Source organism: Gracilinanus agilis, chromosome 4 (assembly GCF_016433145.1).
Source record: "Gracilinanus agilis isolate LMUSP501 chromosome 4, AgileGrace, whole genome shotgun sequence".
Classification (NCBI taxonomy): Eukaryota; Metazoa; Chordata; class Mammalia; order Didelphimorphia; family Didelphidae; genus Gracilinanus; species Gracilinanus agilis.
In genome coordinates, this window is record NC_058133.1 from 120,996,229 (window position 1) to 121,016,187 (window position 19,959).

General features: G+C 37.8%; 1 protein-coding gene across 1 annotated transcript in view; it reads left to right on the forward strand.

Moving 5' to 3' along the window:
* SMYD2 (SET and MYND domain containing 2) overlaps positions 1–19,959 on the forward strand; it is a 90,725-nt gene that overhangs the window by 55,847 nt on the left and 14,919 nt on the right. Inside the window, exons 3-6 of the mRNA XM_044671845.1 lie at positions 647–757; positions 6,378–6,438; positions 8,614–8,738; positions 16,218–16,285. Of these exons, the coding sequence (XP_044527780.1) occupies positions 647–757; positions 6,378–6,438; positions 8,614–8,738; positions 16,218–16,285 (365 nt within the window). The remainder of the gene's footprint in view (positions 1–646; positions 758–6,377; positions 6,439–8,613; positions 8,739–16,217; positions 16,286–19,959) is intronic.

The window sequence follows — 19,959 nt, forward strand, 5'->3', positions numbered from 1 at the left end:
TATAAATTTTTCATAGAAAATCTAATAAATCAAATAAACCACAGCTATAAATAATTGGGACAGCTAGTGGGTAAAAAGGTAAGAGTTCTGGGCCTGGACTTAGAAAGTCTGAAGTTCACATCTGACCTAAGACACTACCTCTGTGATCCTGGGCAAGTCACTAGCCCCATTTGCCTCAGTTCCCTCATCTGAAAAATGAGCTGGAGAAAGCAATAACGAATCATTCCAGCATTTTTGCCAAGAAAACCCCAAATGAGGGGGGAGGGGGTCATGAAGAGTCAGACACAACTGAAGCGACTGAACAAATGAATAATTAAGAGCGGATTGTATATTGTTCAGAACAGTAAACTGGATTCCTAAGGGAAGTTGCCATAGAAATACACAAGATGAGAATGCAAACAGCACAAAGTAAATTTCCTCATTTCAAAAACATCTGCCAGAACCAGCTCAAGGTTAGAGTTCTTTCTATCTTAAAAAGATGTTTTTATCTTCAGCATTGGTGAGTATCCTCCTGGATTCAGAAAGGAAACACATTTCACTTGACCTTAACTGGGGGAACTGACTACATCCTCTCTTCCTTCACTTTATTTCAGTGTTTTATGTTTGTTATTTTTTAAAGTTTTTATTACTGTCTTTAACCTTCCAGAAGGAAGATTGGCCCATGCACAAGCTAGAGTGTTCTGCTATGTGTGTTTTTGGGGAAAACTGGAATCCCTCTGAGACTGTGAGACTAACTGCAAGGATCCTGGCCAAACAGGTGAGGGAAAGGACTACATTCAAGAGCCTTTTTGTTCTATCTTTCTTTGTTATGACTCAGGAAGAGGGGTGGCTGCCCTGTTGTGGACAGCTCTTCTAAAAAGTCGTTTGACTCAGTTTCCTATGCATATCCATATGAGGTCATAGAGTTGGAAAAACAACCAAAGCTTAAGCACAGAATTTTGTTTTTTTCTGAGGGAGCATCTCTGTGGGGGGTCAGGGCACAACTAAAACCTGACTAAAATTAAACGATTACATTCTGTTCCAAGCACCATTTCGAAGGATTTCAATGGAAATCAGTGATCCTCCAAAGACATTAAGGCATCTGGCTCATTATATAAGATTCCTGGGCATGCCAGAATGACCTGAGATGTCCTGTGATTCCCTTTCCTAATGTAGAATCTCTGGCAAGAAAAGCTTCTACTTATTCCTCCCTCTGTCACGTTCTTGTTGTAGCATGTATGAGACAAAGAAAATGGTAGAAGCAAATGGAGTGGACTTAGGGCAGAAAAGGAAGTTCTCCTAGTCATTCTTATTTATTTATTTATTTATTTGTTTAAACCCTTAACTTCTGTGTATTGGCTCCTTGGTGGAAGAGTGGTAAGGGTGGGCAATGGGGGTCAAGTGACTTGCCCAGGGTCACACAGCTGGGAAGTGTCTGAGGCCGGATTTGAACCTAGGACTTCCCGTCTCTAGGCCTGACTCTCACTCCACTGAGCTACCCAGCTGCCCCCATCTCTTAGTCATTCTTGAAGCCTTCAGTAGGTTCCCTTTAAAATAGATTTTTTTATTGATATTTTTTTCTTTTTATATCACTTAGAGTTCCCCCATATCTTTCTTCCTCCTCCTTTCCAGAGAGCCATCTCTTATAACAAAGCATTTCTTCTTGAAAAGATTTAGAAGAGAAAAATAAGGACAGTAAAACTTACCAACATAATATATGATGCTATAAGCAGTGTTCCATGTCTGTGGACCCCAATCACTGCAAAGGGGGAAGGCATGCTATATTCTTCTCATTTGTTTTCATTTTGGCCATGCTTGGTCTTTATAATTCATTTCTATTGCTTTGTAATGATTGTATATAGATATATAACATTTGTTATAGTTCAGTTGTTTTCATCCACATCCAATGCTTCATGACACCATTTGGAGTTTTCTTGGCAGAGATACTGGAGTAGTTTGCCATTTCCTCTCTGGCTCATTTTGTAGATCAGGAAACCAAGGAAAACTGGATTAAATGACATTCCCAGGGTCAACCAGCTAGTAAACATCTGAGACCTGATTTGAATTCAGAAAGATGAGTCTTCCTGACTCCAGATCTGGCACTCTATTCATTGTACCACCTAGATGCTCATATATAACACATGTGTTCATATAGGCACATGTGTGCCACATGCACATTACATGTAACATTTATAACATGCCAGTTGTATGGTATCTATACGTATACTATGTAGTCATTATATAATTGCTTTCTTGGCTCTGCATATTTTCTTTGCATTGGTTCATATACATCTTTGCATGCTTCTCTGTATTCATGATATTCATTTTTCTTTCACTATATTAATATTTTATTATATTCTTGTGCCACATTTTCTTGAGCTCTCCTCTAATCAATGGGCATCTGCTTTGTTTCCAGTTTTTTCCTATTACAGAAAGCACAGCTCTAGATATTTTGACTTATGTGGAGGCTTTCTTTTTTGCCAATAACCTCCTTAGTTTATATGCTAGAAGTGGAATCTTTAGGCTAAATGGTGTGGACATTTTAGCCACTTTATTTATACAGTTCCAATATGCTTTTGAGAATTGAATGTACCAATTCAAAGCTGCACCAACAGTGCATTAGTTGATCTGTCTTTCTGCAACCTTTCTATAATTGATGATTCCTGCCTTTTGACATCCTTGCCTGTTTGTTGGATATAAGGTAAAAGGGATTATTTTGATTTGCATTTCCCTTATTATTAGTGATTTGGAGCATATAGGAGACTGGGACATTTTTTTTCTAAATCATTTTAGCATTCTTGTTTCTGACAGCAAGGAAGTTAGAGTTTTAAGAAATATATTCTGTATTTCTGTCAAAGCTGATCTAACTGTAAAGCCCCAGCAGTGGGTCCAAACTGTGTATATGTTGCCAAGCTTGAGCTATTGGTGGAAAATAAAGTGGAAGTAATAGAAAAAGAGAAAGAAAGTTGATGAAGATGGAGGAGAAATGGAATGGAGGAGAAGGGAAGGGAATTTAATATTAATAAAGCACCTTCTATGTGCCAGACAAACTATAAAAGATACTTTGCAAATATTCTTTCATTTGATACTTAAAACAACTCTGGAAGGTAGATATTATTATTATTATTCCCATTTTACATTTGAGGAAACTGAGACAAACAGATAAAATGACTTGCTCAGGGTTGCACAACTAGCAAGTTTCTGGGGTAGATTTGAACTCAGGTCTTCCTAACTTCAGGCCCAGGACTGTATGAGGTAGGAAGAAAAAGAAGAAATAAGGTGGCCATAAAATCAATATATGTTTATGGTAGGTTACAGTAGAAGGCTAGCAGTCATTTCCAGATTCCCCTCAATGCCAGAAGTTCTCAAGGTCAACTACTTCTGCATAGAGACCAATTAATTCCCACCTTCCCTCCCACTTTATCTTTTCCTGCTTGTTATGTCAGTCATGGATGCCTAATCTCAGAATGACAAAGGAAGTCTTCATTAAGAAAGGGCCATGACTTGTCCTTGAACTGCAATGGAGTATGATGGGTGGTACATACTAGAAATACTTTCTAGGATCTTCTGATTCGGGTGAGGTTGTTGGCAAGGGCACTCTACTGTAAATCTTCCTAAAGGTGAAATTTCATCCATGTCTTCATCAATCCCTCTTCTCCCCTTTTCCCTACCTCCTTTTTTCTATTTTTCAACTAAGCCAAATTTATTCTCAAGGATTAGCACATCACAGCTCAAGTATGAAACGAAGGGTGTAAATTGCATTTTGGAACTGAAATAACCTTTCCGTGAATTCTACTCTATTCAGCATGGTCAGAGGTTCACTGGAGGGCCCTGTCTTCTTCTGGGCTCCACCAGCTTCTGTGAAATAACAGGGTAAGATCTGGAAAATAGAATTAGGTTGGGTTTTTTTTTAATGCTGGAAAAAGAGGACACTAATGGGTGGTAGGATGGAAGGCTTAATAACAGTGTTTAAGAATGTGCAGAGATCCTGTTGAAAGATAAAGTTTATTTTTCACCAAGGATAGGAAAAGGAGAAAATGAGCTTATACTCTAGTTAATAAGAGGTTAGCTAGGAGGAAGAACTTTCTGACAGCAGGAGAATTAAAAAGGAAGTAATGAAATTGCCTTCCCTGAAGAGTCCTTTAAATATGGATGAATGGATACACACACACACACACACGTATATATACTAACGTGTATATACATAATGGACATGTACATATACACACATGTTATAATATATTAAATATGTTTCTTATGTATAGCAACATATAACATATGATAAAATTATATGATATATAAATGCATTTAAGATTGTATTATATATATTTACATTAGATCGATATCAGAACTTGTCTTCTTGGGTGGCTGTGGAAAAGTCCTTCTTGGGAAAGCAGACCATGGTCTCTGCTCTCATAATTAGCCAAACTGCAAATTTAATGATGTTATTGTTCCTATTAAAAGCTCAGGTGTATCGGAAAATAACAGTCTTCTAGAAGTTTTTCACAAGTTTCAGTTATTATTAAAATACTATTATATAGTTCTTGGCCAGGAGTTGCCATGCAATTCACTGGAAGGAGTTTATGGCAGATATATTTGCAATAATAATAAATACCAATTGTTTTAAATGGAAGTTAAACTCTGCTTAAAAACCTGTCTAAAAGTCTTTAAGGATCTCAAAATCAGTGCAGCCTTCGTATGCCATTGGGAAATGAAGATAGGGTAAAGTGAGGTAAGAAGGTTGAAGCTAATGGAAAAATGTATTTCTTGTACCTTTCTGTTGAACTACCAGCAACCCTAAATTGAAGAACCAGATGGCTAAAAAGGAGCTTCAGGTTAGCTGTTGAGCTCTACCTTTGAACTGTGGCAAACATTATTTATTCTTATTCCCTAACTCCTAACCCATTGACCATTGTTAGTTCCTCACTAGGTGTCTAGAACAAAGCCAGTGATCCCAGTAGACCCTTGGGGGTGAGGCAAAAAAGGTAGAAGGCACCAACACTGGGTTTAAGGATGTATTGGGCAACTAGGTAGTCTAGTGGAAAGAATACTGGTCCTGGAATCAAGAAGAGTTGAATTCAAATATAGGCTTAGACACTCAAAATCACTTAACCTCTATTTGCTTCAGTTTCTCCATCTACAAAATGGGGAAAGCACTTTTTGTAAATATCACATCATTCGATACTAATACCTATTTTCGTAGGTTATTGTGAGGATCAAATGAGATCATATTTGTAAAAGGAGTTTTACAAACTTTAAAGCACTACATAAATGCTATTATTAGCTGTTTTTATTTTGCATCCAGAAAACTTTCTGTTTGAATATGAAATCTGAATTCACTTTACACCAGGCTCTAAGTTGACAGCTGGACAAATGAAACTGGACTAGGTTTGAGTCAGGGCAATGGAAGAAATAAGAAATGCCTAGATATGGATGTCTAGACTTGGAGTTAGGAAAACCTAGGTTCAAATTCTACCCTGGAAAGCCCCTCTGTGCCTCAGTTTCCTCATCTATAAAATGAAGTAGGGCTTTGACCTCTAAGGTTCATTCTACCTCTAAATCTATGATCTTTGGATGGTTAATCCATAAATATGGGGGCACCTAAGCAGTGCAGTGGATAGAGTGCCATGCCTAAAGTCAGGAAGGCTCATTTTCCTGAATTCAGATCCAGCCTCAAACACTCAATAGCTCTGTGACCCTAGGGAAGTTACTTAACCTTATTTGCCTCAGTTTCCTCATTTAGGAAATGAGCCAGAGAAGGAAATAGCAGGGGTAGCTATGTGGCTCAGTGAACAGAGAGCCAGGCAAGAGTTTTAAAAAACAAAGAAGGAAATGGCAAAGTACTCTAGTATCTTTGCCAAGAAAATCTCAAATGGGATCACAAAGAGTTAGTTGCTATTGAAATGACTAAACAACAAAAGGCCCTTTGAAGTAGGGTGACCAAAAGTCAAATCAAGTCAACATCAGGCAGCATTTATCTGCTATGTGCCAGGTGCTATGAATATGAAGGACTGGTTTCTGACCATCCTTCAGGAAGTAAAGTGAGTATTCCTACTTCATCATTCACTCCTTTAGTCAGATTTCCTTGATGTCAACACTCTAGTGAGCACCAAGGGGGTGAGAAAAAACAGACAAGTAATTCAGGGTTAGTGTTGGTCTCAGTGGATAGAACTCTTTTTGCATGAAACTTTTTTAAAGTTTTATCATTGTGTTTTTTTTTTAACATTTTTGTAACAACATAAAACAATTCAGCAAAACTAACAGTACAGTGACCTCATTTGAAAACACACAGGGAACTATAGAAACATAAGTCTTGACTGTTGATTTTAAAGTTATAACTGTGATCTTGCACTTTGGGCAAAAACTGAACCTGTATGCTTTCTTTCCCAATTCACTAGAAAACACACCATGAAAGAACATCATCAGAAAAATTGTTGGCTGTGAAGGAATTTGAATCACGTAAGTCTCAATACCTTAAGTTTTCCCCCAATTTAGGAACCATGATATCCATAAATGTAATGGAGGACAGGAAGGAGAGAGACTTAGTTTTGCCCAGATGTTTGTTTGCTTATTTTTAAATAATTTCCATTTAGTCTTTCTCCACAGTAAAAGTATTAAGAAGTGAAAAAGGGGGGCTGGGAGCCTATAAAGATGATGATACAGCACTGGTCCTGTCATCTATCAGCTTTCCTGGCAGGCAGAGTCATTTTTTGACTTTACTGAAGTACTAGCACTGCGAAATTAAGTTGTTAGCAGATGCCCCAAGAAGGTATCATCAGAGAGCAACTATGTATAGTTTCTTAATGTTGGCTAAATTGGCAAGTGCTATAATGGATTGAATGATAGACCTAGAGTCAGGCAAGCCTAAATTTGAATCCTTCCTGAAATACTTATTAGCTTGGTGACCCCGGACAAATCATCTAACTTCTCACAGCCCTTGTATCTTCACCTACAAAATGAGTTTGGACTTAACCAAGAGTTCCCTTCTAGCTCTCAATCTAAGATCTTATGATTATATGTTGAGGGGTCTTTGGAGAGCCTTCATGTGTAAGGACTCTCTTGATATTGGTGCCTTTTCCCCGATGATTATCTCCAATGTATGCTGTCTATAAGAGTCTCTACATAGTTGTTGTTGCTTTGCATGTTATCTTCCCTATTGGATTGTGAGCTTCTCCAGGGCAGGCCTTGCCTTTCGCCTTTCTTTGCATACCCAGCACTTTGCACAGTATCTGGCACATAGAAGATGATTAATGAATGTTTATTGACTGATATCAATTCCTGCCACTCACACCTAAATGCCTTGTTGCAATGATTATTTTTAAATATTAGGACGGAAGAAGCTTCAGGTTACAAGAGGAAGTATCAATAATAAGCTTCTTTCTTTTTCTAGAAAATAAGTGGCCTCTTGGCCTAAAGCAGTGGTTCCCAAACTTTTTTGGCCTACCACCCTCTTTCCAGAAAAAATATTACTTAGCCCCTTGGAAATTAATTTTAAAAAATTTTAATAGCAATTAATAGGAAAGATAAATGCACCTGTGGCCATCACCACCCCCCTGGATCGCTGCAGCACCCACTTGGGAATCACTGGCCTAAAGGGAACCTGAAATTGAGCAGATAGAGAGATGTTTCCTGAGATCTCTGTTCTTATGTTCTCTTTTCTTTGCCCTTGGCAGTAATACGAGAGGGCTGAACCTTAAATCTCAAGGTTTTTGACCTCTGTTATAATTAAAGAAGACCCCCTCTGATACTCCTATCTATTAGATGTAGATGTAGATGGAGTATAGAGAGAGGATAGGATGACACCTCTCTCCTTTATAACAGTTGCCCAGGCAGGATCCTTTAGGTCAATGGATGATATCCCTTCAGGACACACCTGGGGTTAATTGATATTATTTATTGGGCTCTTCAGCCTGGTAACGTTGTAATCTGACTGTGTGACTCCCTTCCCAAAGAAGCTTGAATAACCACTTCAGGAAGGTACTTTTAAAACTTTGTATTTGGCAAAGAAGGATAATGGTATGGGATAGAGGTATTGGGAGACCCTAAATTAAATGATAGTAATGAATCTCTAAACTGCAGGCAAATGAAGGAATCGAGATGAAAGCTTCTCTCTGGTACAGCCTGGCCAGGGCCACACCAGAGCAGGCAAACTGCTGTATAGTTTCAGCTTCTTCTTCAGTAGATGTTAAGCCTAATCAGTTTGAGACATCTACCCCCTTTCCACCCTCTTCTTCTTTTCCTGCCCACTTCCCGGATCCCTCCCGGGCCCTGGGAAACCTAGATGACTAAGATGATTGAATTCCTAATATCTAGGGGCAGTAGAATCAGAGATGGTGGTTGTATACAGGTTGATGATGGTACAGGAACCACAGAAGGAGCTTGCAGGGTTGTGTTTGCAAGTCTCAATTTCCCCCCAAAGACCAGGAACCACTGCTCTCCAGTCTCAGGGACAGGTAAAGACCCAAGAACCTCTGCCAGGGCTACCAACTGCCCTCTCCTGTGTCTGCATGCCTCTCTGGGAACATTCCGACATCCAACTGATCCACCTGTCAATCACCGAGTGGACTCCTAGCTCCCAGAGATTCAATATAACACCTCTTGAATCAGGTGATGTGATTTTTTTTTCATCCATAGATCTGGATAAGCTGGACAATGAGAAGAGAGAATTGATCCAGAGTGATATTGCTGCTCTACATCACTTTTATTCCAAGCACCTGGAATATCCCGATAATTCTAGTCTGGTTACACTTTTTGCACAGGTAAGAAGGTTCACATCATCCCATTCATGGTTTTTTTTTCTCCTCTTGCTTCTCCACCTCCTTCCGCCACTACCATGCACAGTGTTGACACATGCAAATAGGATAGGCAGGCCTGGATATAATCTCCTGGATAGTAGTCTGGAAACTTATCTTCATTTTGTCACTGCCTTTCTGTGTGATACTGGGCAGGTTCTCCTCATGGGTGAAATGAGAATAGAAATACTCTGCCTCTGATGAATCCAATGAAAATAAATATGGCCATAGATTATAATGTCTGTAAGCTGGGCCATTATTTGAACATCTTGGAGGGGGGGTCATTATATAAATTCTAAAACAGTAGATGTAGCATTTTGTATAAAATTCATTGCTGATATTCAGCTCAACAAGCATTAAACACCTAGCAGGCACTGTGTGCTCTTTCCTGTAAAATATATAGCACAACCTCTGCCCTCAAAGACCTTATCATCTATTTGGAAAGAAATGTGGGATTTACATTAACGTCCAACACTTCAATTATTAATTTTATAAAGTTTATTAATAATCACTTGAAGTAAAAGGAATAAAAAAGGAAATAGAAGTATAAAAACCTAATTATCTAACAAAAGTAAACCAACGTGAGTAAGTTCTCCTGGCTCTCAAAAAGCCCATGTCCACAGCTGCCTGCAGTCACAAGAAGAGAGAGCAAGAGACAGAAGGGCTGCACCAACTTATATCCTCCCTATGTCAGCACACAACATGAAAAAGAACATGGGATGCTGGGAATTGGAGTTCTAGGATACAGAAAATAATTACACAGAGAAGACATTTTACACAAATAACTAAATAGTGACAACGTCTTTCTTGTGGGATTGTCAAGGGGGAGAGTGCAATTCAAAGACAATTTAAAATTTCTATCTTAAACTTTTTGTTTTGAGGGAACCTTTCTTCCTTTTGATATTGAAGGCAGAAACTTAATTTTGTTTCTGTTTCCCCAGTGCCTAGTCCAGCACTTCACGTAGATTAGGTACCTGATAAATACTTGATAACTACTTTGATATTTTAAAAGAAGAGATGTGGCTAAAAAGTCTAATCGGATTACCTAGAAGTTGCTTTATTTTTATCACAGAAAATGCATGTCATGTCAAATAAATGAGAATGGTGAACTAAAGGAATTTTAGTTATTTATATTTCATTCAATTATTTTTCATCTCCACTAAATTCTCCTGTTTTGGGGGGGAAAGTTCTAGATTATCAAAATTGAAAATAAAAGAATAAAGAGTAGAACTAAAAGAGGATTGGAAAATAAACATGTGGAAGAAAAACTACAGAATTGAGCTCTTATAGACAAGGGATGGAAAGATTGGAAGGAATTTAATAAGTCTTTAGACAGGTTTGGGTTTCCAGAGAAGAGAGAAAAGATAGTTTTGAGTTATGATAAAATTTTGTTAGAGTAACCATAATGAAAAGCCCTCATGATATTCTTTTTTTAAGGTCATTAGAGAGTAAATTGGGTCATAAGAAGAATTTGGAATTACAGCATTTTAAAGCTAATTCATCTAGTTCATCTAGTCTAGTCCTTCAGTTTTACAAAGAAGATAACTTGGGTCCGAAGAGGAAAAAAATTGCTTGCCCACTGAGACAAGTAAGCTAATAAATAAATGTTGAATTAAACTTCTGCTGTCCTATGAAAGCATGTTGCTAGGTGCTGGGAACCGTAGTTAAATTTTTTTTAAGTCCCTCATCTCAATTTACACTCTACTAGACAAGAAATTATAAGTACACAGATAAGGTAGACTGTGATGGGGACAAAGGAGAGATTCAAACAAAATGTTAAGGAAAATCTAAAGATGAGAATACTCTTATCTGAAGAAATCAGGGAAGACTTCTTGGAAGAAGGGCACCTGCACCAAACCTCAAAGGAGGAAAAGAATTTTAATGGGTGGAGGTTAGGAGAGAGTACATTCCAAGTATGGAAAATGCTCAATGAGACTGCATGAAGATGAAGATGGCACATCAAATTTGGAGAACAGCAAATGGTCCATGAAAGAAAGGAAAATGAAAGAAGAGTGGAAAAGTAGGGATAAGAGGGAGTCATTGAGGGTTTTTGAGCATGAAGATGACATGGTCAAAATCATTAGGAAGATTATTTTTGTCAGCTCTCTACAAGATGGATTGGAGCCAGGGAGAGTGAATACGAAGAGACCAATTTAGAGGCTGTTACATTTCCCAATAGATAAATGGTCAAAGGAAATAAACAGTTCTCAAAAGAATAATTGCAAACTATTAATAACCATGTGAAAAAATGCTCCAAATAATTATTAAGAAGAAATATGCAAATTAAGACAACCCTGAGGTTTTACCTCACATCTAGCAAATTGGCAATGATGACAGAAGATTGGAATAGTCATTGTTGGAGAGCTTATGGAAAGAGAGATACATTAATGCATTGTTGATACAGCCAGAAATTGGTACAGCAGTTCTGGGAGGCAGTTTGGAATTAGGCAGATAAAGTGATTAAAATGACCAGAGAATCTACTGCTAGAGATATACCCTGAGGAGGTCATTAATAAGAAAGTCCCATATACACCGAATTATTTATGGTAGCACTTTCTGTGTAGCATAGAACTAGAAACAAAGTAAATGTCCATCAGTTAGGAAGTAGCTAAATAAATTGAGGTATGTGGATATAATGGGATATTACAGTGCTATAAGAATCAATGAACGCAGGCCTAGAGACAGGAGGTCCTAGGTTCAAATCTGGCCTCAGACACTTCCCAGCTGTGTGACCCTGGGCAAGTCACTTGACCCCCATTGCCCACACTTACCACTCTCTTCCACCTGGGAGCCAATACACAGAAGTTAAGGGTTCAAAACAAAACAAAACAAGAATCGATGAATGCCTGAGCCATGGGGGGGGGGGAGCTCGGGAGGTGAAGGGGAAAATAAGAGCATGAATTATGTAACCATGTTAACTTTTCTAAAAAATAAATATTAATAAATGTATTAAAAAAAGAATCAATGAACATGAAATACAGAGTTTGGGAAGACTTAATAGTAATAATAACATTTTTATATCACTTGAAGGTTTCCAATGCACTTTATAAATATCTTATTTGATCTTCACAATAGCCCTAGGTACATGCTATCTATTATTTCTGCCATTTTACAAATGAGGAAACTAAGGCAGGGATAGTAAATATTTTGCCTAGAGTTGCACAGCTAATAAGTGTCCAAGGCCGTGTTTGATCCCAGGTCTTCTGGATTCTACATCTATCACTGTATCCACTGTGCCACCTCACTGACTCTTACATAATAGATGTAGAGCGAAGTTAACAAAGCCAAGAAAATAGTATACACATTGATTTCACTAATGGAGATAGAAAGAATTACTCCCCCAAAATGTTTGAAAGTGAACTTTGAAGAGTTACCAAAAAACAAAACCCAGTACAAGCTGGGCTCCTAAGGAGATATATGAGAAGGCACGCCTTCCACTCCTTTACAGAGGTCCAAGGTTCCTGGTTATGGAACACTGAATGTATTTTCAGATTTTTTATTGTCTTGATTAATTTTGCTGAATTTTTTTCCAGTACTTTTTTTTCTTTAAAAATATTGTTTATTATATGGAATGGTTATCTGGAAGGGAGAAGGAGAGCTAGGAGAAATTTAATGTAAAAAAATAAGATATCAATAAAATTTACTTTTTTAAATACCCCCCAAAATAGAATAAAAGTGTCTTTTACACTAATCTAAGGTAATTAGTGATGAGTTTTTTGAATGGAGAGAAAATGACATGTAGAATGGAATAAAAAAGATTTGGCAACTGATTGAATGTAGTCAGTGAGAGAAGAAGAGAAAAGAAGAATCAAAATTGACTCCAAGGTTTTGACCCTGAGTGACTAAGCAGGTGGTGATTCCCTCACTAGAAGGATATAGTTTGGTGAGGTGGGGAGAGAATGAGTTCGTTTTTAGATAGGCACCTCATAGGGTTTTACTTCCTGGCCAGGTACTATCCAGTATGACCTTGGGCAAGTCATTTAACTTCTTTGGGCCTCATTTCCCTCATCTGTAAAACTGGAGTAAAGGACCTCTAGGTCCCTTCCAGTTCTAATCTGTGATTCTACAGATTTATGTTGAATTTTATGAATTAAAGGCATCAAATCATAGATTTAGAGCTAAGAAAGAATCTAAAAAGTCATTTAAGTCCAACCCTTTCATTTTACAGATTAGGAAATTGAATTTGAATCCAATAGGTAATAAGTAGTAGGTATGAGGATGAACTCAGGGAAGAGATTAGGGCAGTGTGAATAATAGGATGAGACCAATGTCTTCAATCTCTTGTTTAAAGGACAAGCTAGGTGATTCTTTTAGGAAGGTTGAAAAATGAAGTCCTACCCTCAAATGGGGGAGCAAGTAAAGTAAAATCTTATGGCCATTTTTAGAAGAAAAAAGCCATTTCTATAATACAAAATTTGTATTATGGACTGGTAAAAATGTGTACTAAAAAAAAACAAATTTCATTGCTGCCAATTTAGGACTTAGTATATTCTTCCTGCCCATGATTTAAAATAAAGAAAAAGTTAGGGAGGGGAGATCCTTACGAGTCTCAAAAGAAATTCCTGAAAAAAAAGGGAAGAAAGTTAAATGAAGTGCTATCTGTCTGTGATGCTTCCTCTGAGCCACTCATTTTTGTTCTATTCCAAATTCTCAATTCTTCCCTTCCTATACTTGTGTGGAGGGGGGGTTTGTGAGGGAACTTTGCTGCTGGAAGTGGAACATGTCCACATTCCCTCCTTGGGACTGAGGTGTATTGTAATCACCATGAATAAAACTCATCTTTGGGAAGTATATTTTTAGTGCACAGTCTATATCTAGTCTAAATGCTAATGATGAGAATAACTTTAGCAAAGGCTCTCATGCTTGATTTGACTTAGGATGGGAGGGAAGGGAAGGATTACGCCCAATGCTTCTTATTTGATATGCAAAATTTACTTTTCCTTCTGCCTGGGTATTTCAATGGGAGAGGGCAATGGAATGTTCCAGCAAGCAAGTTGCTATAGAATTGGAGCTTGAATACCCATCACAACTTCCCAGAAAGACTCTTAGGGACTCTTGCCATCATGAAGAAATCCTGTCCTTCTCCATCCCCTATAATAGGGAAAGAAGAGAGACTAGAGTTAGAGTTATAAAATCATAGATTTGTGGAACATAAGAGCTGGAAAAGATTTCAGAGATCATCGAAGTCTAACCCCCTTCTTGTACAGTTAGGGAAATTGGGAGGCAGAGAAGTTAGATGACTGGCCCCAGGTCAAACAGCTAGTTCATTGGTTTACTCATTTATTCATCTAAAGAGTAGTATGACATATTAGTAAGTATCATATTTGGAGTAGAAAGTACCTGGATTCAAGTCCTAGTGTGCTTTCTTAGATAAATAACATTGGGCAAGTAATCTTAACTTCCTAGGTCTTGGTGTCCTCATCTATAAAGTGATGAAGATGGACTCTGAGGTCCTTCCCAGCTCAAAACTATGATTCTCTGACATCTTCCTATTATTGAATGTCCACTTCAGATAAGGCACAGGCTGTGGGATAAAAGGTAAACTTATAGAGTAATAACAATAATAGCTAACATTTATATGGCACCTATTATACAGCAAGTGCAATGCTAACCACTTTACAATTATCATTTCTCTTGATTCTCATAATAAACATGGGAGGTAGGTGCTGTTATTATCTCTATTTGACAAGTGAAGAAACTGAGGCAAGCAAATTAAAAAGCTTTCCCAGGGTGGCACAGTAAGTGACTAAGGCTGGATTTGAATTCAGTGTCTTTCTGACTCCATTCTCTCGCTCTATCCATTGTGCCACCAGCTGCCTTAAAGAGAAGACTCTTAATAAATGCTAATTGAATGAACTAACGAATCCCCAATGGGCACTAGCATTCAGGCCTCATGACTTCCTTACCAGAGAGTGCTTTTCTTCATCAAATTTTTTCCTGTTACCTAAGGAATTGATATATAAAGGTAAAACATAAGAGCTCTTTGTGTCCAGACTGAGTAAAACTAATTATTTTGACAATTGTGGCCAAATGTGTGGTTACCATAGACAGCCACAGCTCATTTATATGTATAGTTGCTATGTATATAATAGACAATTTAATTTATCTTAAAGCATTTATTAAACACCTACTCTGAGGTTCTGTGTGCATACAAATACAAAAGTGAGACTGTCTCTGTTCTCAGAACTTATGTTTTTTTTAGGAATACAATATATTTACAGATAAGTACAGGATGTACAGTATACAAAACAAATATGAAGTGTTTTTGATGGGGAGGACTGGAAGGGATGGAGAGGAATGACAACTTAAGAAGTTAGGAAAGGGGGACAGCTAGGTGGCTCAATGAATAGAGAGGCAGGCCTAGAGAAGGGAGGTCCTGGGTTCAAATGTGACCTCAGACACAGGGCAGTTACTTGACTCTCCTTGTCTTGCCCATACTGCTCTTCTGCCCTGGAACTAATACTTAGTATTCATTCTAAGATGTTATGGTTTTAAAAAGAAAAAGACATTAAGAAAGAACTCTTAAGGCAGATGGCACTAGAGCTGATCCCAGAAAGATATCAAGAGGAAAGGGTAACCAAGAATAGCATTCCGAATTGGGGGGCAGCCCCTGCAAGGGCCCAAATGAAGGAGAGAAAGTAAGCTGTGGGAAACAGCAAATAGCCTGTTTGACTGGAATGTGGAGTAAAGGAGGGTGAATGATGTCTAATCAGCCTATAAAGATAGGCTGGAGTCGGATCGTGAAGGGCTTTAAATGCTGGGGAGAGAACAGGAGTGGGAGAACAAATGAACCTCTTCAAGTTATTGCCACTTTGGAAGTTAGCAGTGATGGTGCTTGATTTGTAGTATGAGATTTCAGAAGCAACAGTCATCCTGTTGTGATTTTCATGATTCTATTTAAAAAAAAAAAATCCAGCCTAGAAATGGCCCAGTCTGGTAGACCAGAGTCATTGGGGAATAGTGCAAGGTCAAAATAGTCAGAAACAAATCTCTCATCTCGTAATAGCCCATGCCACCCTGTGTTGAGCATTAAGGTCAAGAAGTCCCATCAAAACACTGATTCCTATGTCTATAGAACCAAAATATTTCCAAGCCTTAGCTAGTGGCCCACTGATTTTAAACAATTTTTTAAAATTGTAACAAAGTTCCAGGATAATAAAGGATTTAGACAAAGGTAGAAACGTGCTTCTCCTCCTCTCTATCCATTATTGGTGAAAGAATTCTAAGCACTTGGCCGAATGACAGGGGGTGAAGCATCAAAACCACTGTATTTAAAGAAAGCTTCATCCATGGGTTGTGGAAAAGCATTGGATGGATCTGGAAAGAGGTTCATTCAATTGTCTTTTTAGTGACAGACAAGGGCGAAAAGGAGAATGGTTTATGACTTGAGGCACTCTAGCTTCTTATTTTGTTCATTTGTTTCTTAATCTCCTTTTCTCTTTATAGGTTAATTGCAATGGCTTCACTATCGAAGATGAAGAACTTTCGCATTTGGGATCAGCAATATTTCCAGAGTAAGCTGGATTTGCCTTCTTTTCTTTCCTTTCCTCTAACTTAACATGAATTTGAATTTTTAAAATTTTAAACAATCTACCTAATGCCTGCGTGAGGCAGACATAAAACTCCAAGTAAATTAAGATACCTTTTTAATTCTGCCAGGTTTCAAAATATTTCTTCTGCCCTTAAGTATTTGAAGATGGTAGTTATCAGAAGAGCAGTTGCTTGTTAAGTCCTGCCAGGCAGAGAGCTGTTATTAAAGAACACTTTATAGTGTTCTTAGGAGGAATAGTCCCATGTCCTACTGAGAAATTTGCTTTCTACATAATCTTCAGTTTTTGATACTCAACAGTAACGATTAATTGCCAACCAAGATATTTCCATAGCTTTGCTTAAAAGAGATATTGGCTCTCACCTCATCGCAACTTTTGATCATTGTGAATATGGGGAAAGCACAGCATGAGATGCAGAAAAACCTCACTAATTCAGACTGAATTGTAGGGGAGGCCCAGCTCAAGTAGTGAGATAGAGAAACTGATTAAAGAAGTAAAGCCTCCACCACCACCTCCTACTTTTGAAGACAGTGTTTCAAATGAGCTTAGCAAAATATTTCTGAATAGAAAAGGAAAGGAAGAAGCAATAAACATTGAAATGCCTACTATGCTAAGCACTTTAAAAATATTATCCTTTGGGGGCAGTTCAGTGGATAGAGAGCCAGACCTAGAGACAGTTCAAATCTGGCCTCAAACACTTCCTAGCTATGTGACCCTGGGCAAGTCACTTAACCCTCATTGCCTAGCCCTTACCACTCTTCTGCCTCGTAACCAACACACAGTATTGATTCTAAGGTAAGGGTTTAAAAATACAAAAACAAAAGCTAAAAAAAATTAATATTATTCTTAAAGAACACACAAAGCTACATACATATATAGTTATATATAGAGAGAGTTAAGGTTTATAAAATGCTTTACATCTGTTATTTCATTTGATTACTTAGTACTACTAGATTTAATAATTGTTCAGAACTAGTAGGCTTATTATTTGATGAAAGTGGATACTTTAAAAATGTTTAAACAATTTATTTTCATAAATAGTTTATGTATTCTTCCCAATACTGTGTTTGTGCAAACACAAGTGACCCTTTAATGACCCCTTTTCCCAAGATAGTACAAAAGAACAATCAACATACGCTGTGTCCAAGTTATCCAAAAATACAAGTTAGTGTCATATGAACTTAATAACATTTATCCGTGTAAGAAATGAGGTGCTGCATATTTAAATGGACACATGCATGTCATTTAAGTACCTATGTTCTTGGTCATGGTGCAGGCTGTCATCGCTTATGTCTATTTCTTGTATTTTTCTTTCACTTTCCTAATTTGCTGTTTTGACCCGTGCATAAGAATATGACAAGAAATAACCAATGAATTAATGTCGCTCTGTGTTGGATTAACAGCAATGAATGTGCTTCCTTTAGAATAACTAGGTTCTATTCATTAATAATAGCACTGGGAGTCTTTCACCATAATTTGAACCCTGACATCCAGATAGAAGTGGCTTCATGATGTTTTTCCTAGGGAAGAGGGAGGGCATTGGAGAGCTACCTTGTAGAGATCTCAATGAAAACAAATCTAGCTCTGAAGTGAATTCTTTTGAAGCCAGTATCTTCAGTAGCCAAAGCTATTGTTCAGTTATTTCTGTTGTGTCCGACTCTCTATGACCCCATTTGGAATTTTCTTAGCAAAGATACTGGAGTGATCTTCCATTTCCTTCTCCAGGTTATTTTACAGATGAGAAACTGAGGTAAACCAGGTCGAGTGAATTGCCCAGGGTCCCAGGTTTGAGCTCACGAAAATGAGTCTTCTTGATTCCAGACTCAGTGCTCTTTCCATTTCATCATCTAGCTGCCCAGGGTCCAAAGCAGGCATTTATTAGTCAGAAAATTCATGTATTAAGCACCCTCTCACTATACCTAGTTACTAAGAACTCTGAGACAAAACTGAAAAAGACCTTGGTTGCTTTTAACAATCTTTTGTTAGGGGTGGGATGGGGACAAACACATACATGCACAGGTAAACAGAAATAGAATATATGTGTTATATATTATAAATATATACACACATAGATGTACTTTATATATTGGATATAAGAAATATTTATATATTTTTGTATATACTTATATTCATAAATACTGGCTTCCCATATTGAGTGTAATCACCTTGGTAGCAAGAGCTGATTTGTTCTGTTTCTTTGTATTCTTAGCACTTAACACAATGCCTAGAACATTCTAGATGCTTAATCAATACTTGGTGATTGATCAGTAAATCAAAAATGCAAAGACAAAGTTCATGGAGGAAAGTGAGGATACCAATAGCAGGAAGGATCATGAAAGGTGTCATGTCAGTACCTAATGTTACCTCACCAAAGGGAACTGTGATCTGGAGGACTTGAACTTTGAAGTATGCTAGGATTCTAAGGGGCGGGGATGAAGAAGAAGTCCATTCCAAGCCTGTACAAAGGAAAAGAGATGAGAGGCTAAATGATAAGTACAAGGGGTTGGGGTTGGGGCACAGCTAAGTGTTACAGTGGATTGAGTGTTGAAGTTGGGAGGTCCTGGGTTCAAATATGACCTCAGACACTTCCTAGCTATATGACCTTGGGCTACTCACTTGACTCTGAGTGCCTAGTTCCTTGTACTCTTCTGCCTTAAAATGGGAAGGAAGGAAGGAAGGAAGGGAGGAAGGGAGGGAGGGAGGAAGGAAGGAAGGAAGGAAGGAAGGAAGGAAGGAAGGAAGGAAGGAAGGAAGGAAGGAAGGAAGGAAGGAAGGAAAGAGTTTAAAGAAAAAATAATGACAAGGAATAGCAAGTTGGACAATTGACTAAAATGCAAGTTAGGTAGATTACTTAGTAGAGACCTATAAAGATCATAGCTGTAAGAGTCAACATAAACTTACTCCTTCATGTCACAGATTAGAAATTGAGGCACAGAAAGATTCAGGGTCACACAATTAGTATCTGAGGCAGGATTTGGACCCATGTTTTTCTGACTTTAAATCTAGTGCCCTGTCTTCTGTGTGCCATTGCCTCTCAAGTTATGTTTGAAAATCCTAGAAAGGAATGTTAGAACTAAACTGGAAAGGACTTTAAATGCTAAATAGAGGATTTGATCTGAGAGACAATTAGGAGACATTAGGGTATTTTAAATAAGGGAGTTTTTCAGGACTTTTCAATAATTATATAAAAATAACTTCTGGCACCAGAGCAGCGAGGTAGCAGAATGGATAGAGTGTCATACCCGGAATAGGGAGGACCTGAGTTCAAATCTACATTCAGATACTTCCTAGTTCTGTGACCCTAGGCTAGTCACTTAACCCCAGTTGCCTAGACCCTACTGCTTTTCTGCCTCAGAACAGATACTTAGTACCAATTCAAAGACAGAAGGTAAGGGCTTAAAAAAAATCATTATGGAACCATAAAAACAAATCATTTTAGGTTCTTTTATTATTTTTAAGGTTTGGTTTTACTAAAAAGGGTTTCTATTTCTGAAGTCTTAGAGGCCTAAAAAAGCATTTTTATTTGTTTTCAAAAGAATTAAGTATGAGGTAGTATAGTCGTGTAGTTGCCATAAGAGTCAGAAAGCCCTCATACATACAGACAATGTGATCCTGGGCAAATCATTTAACCTCTTGGG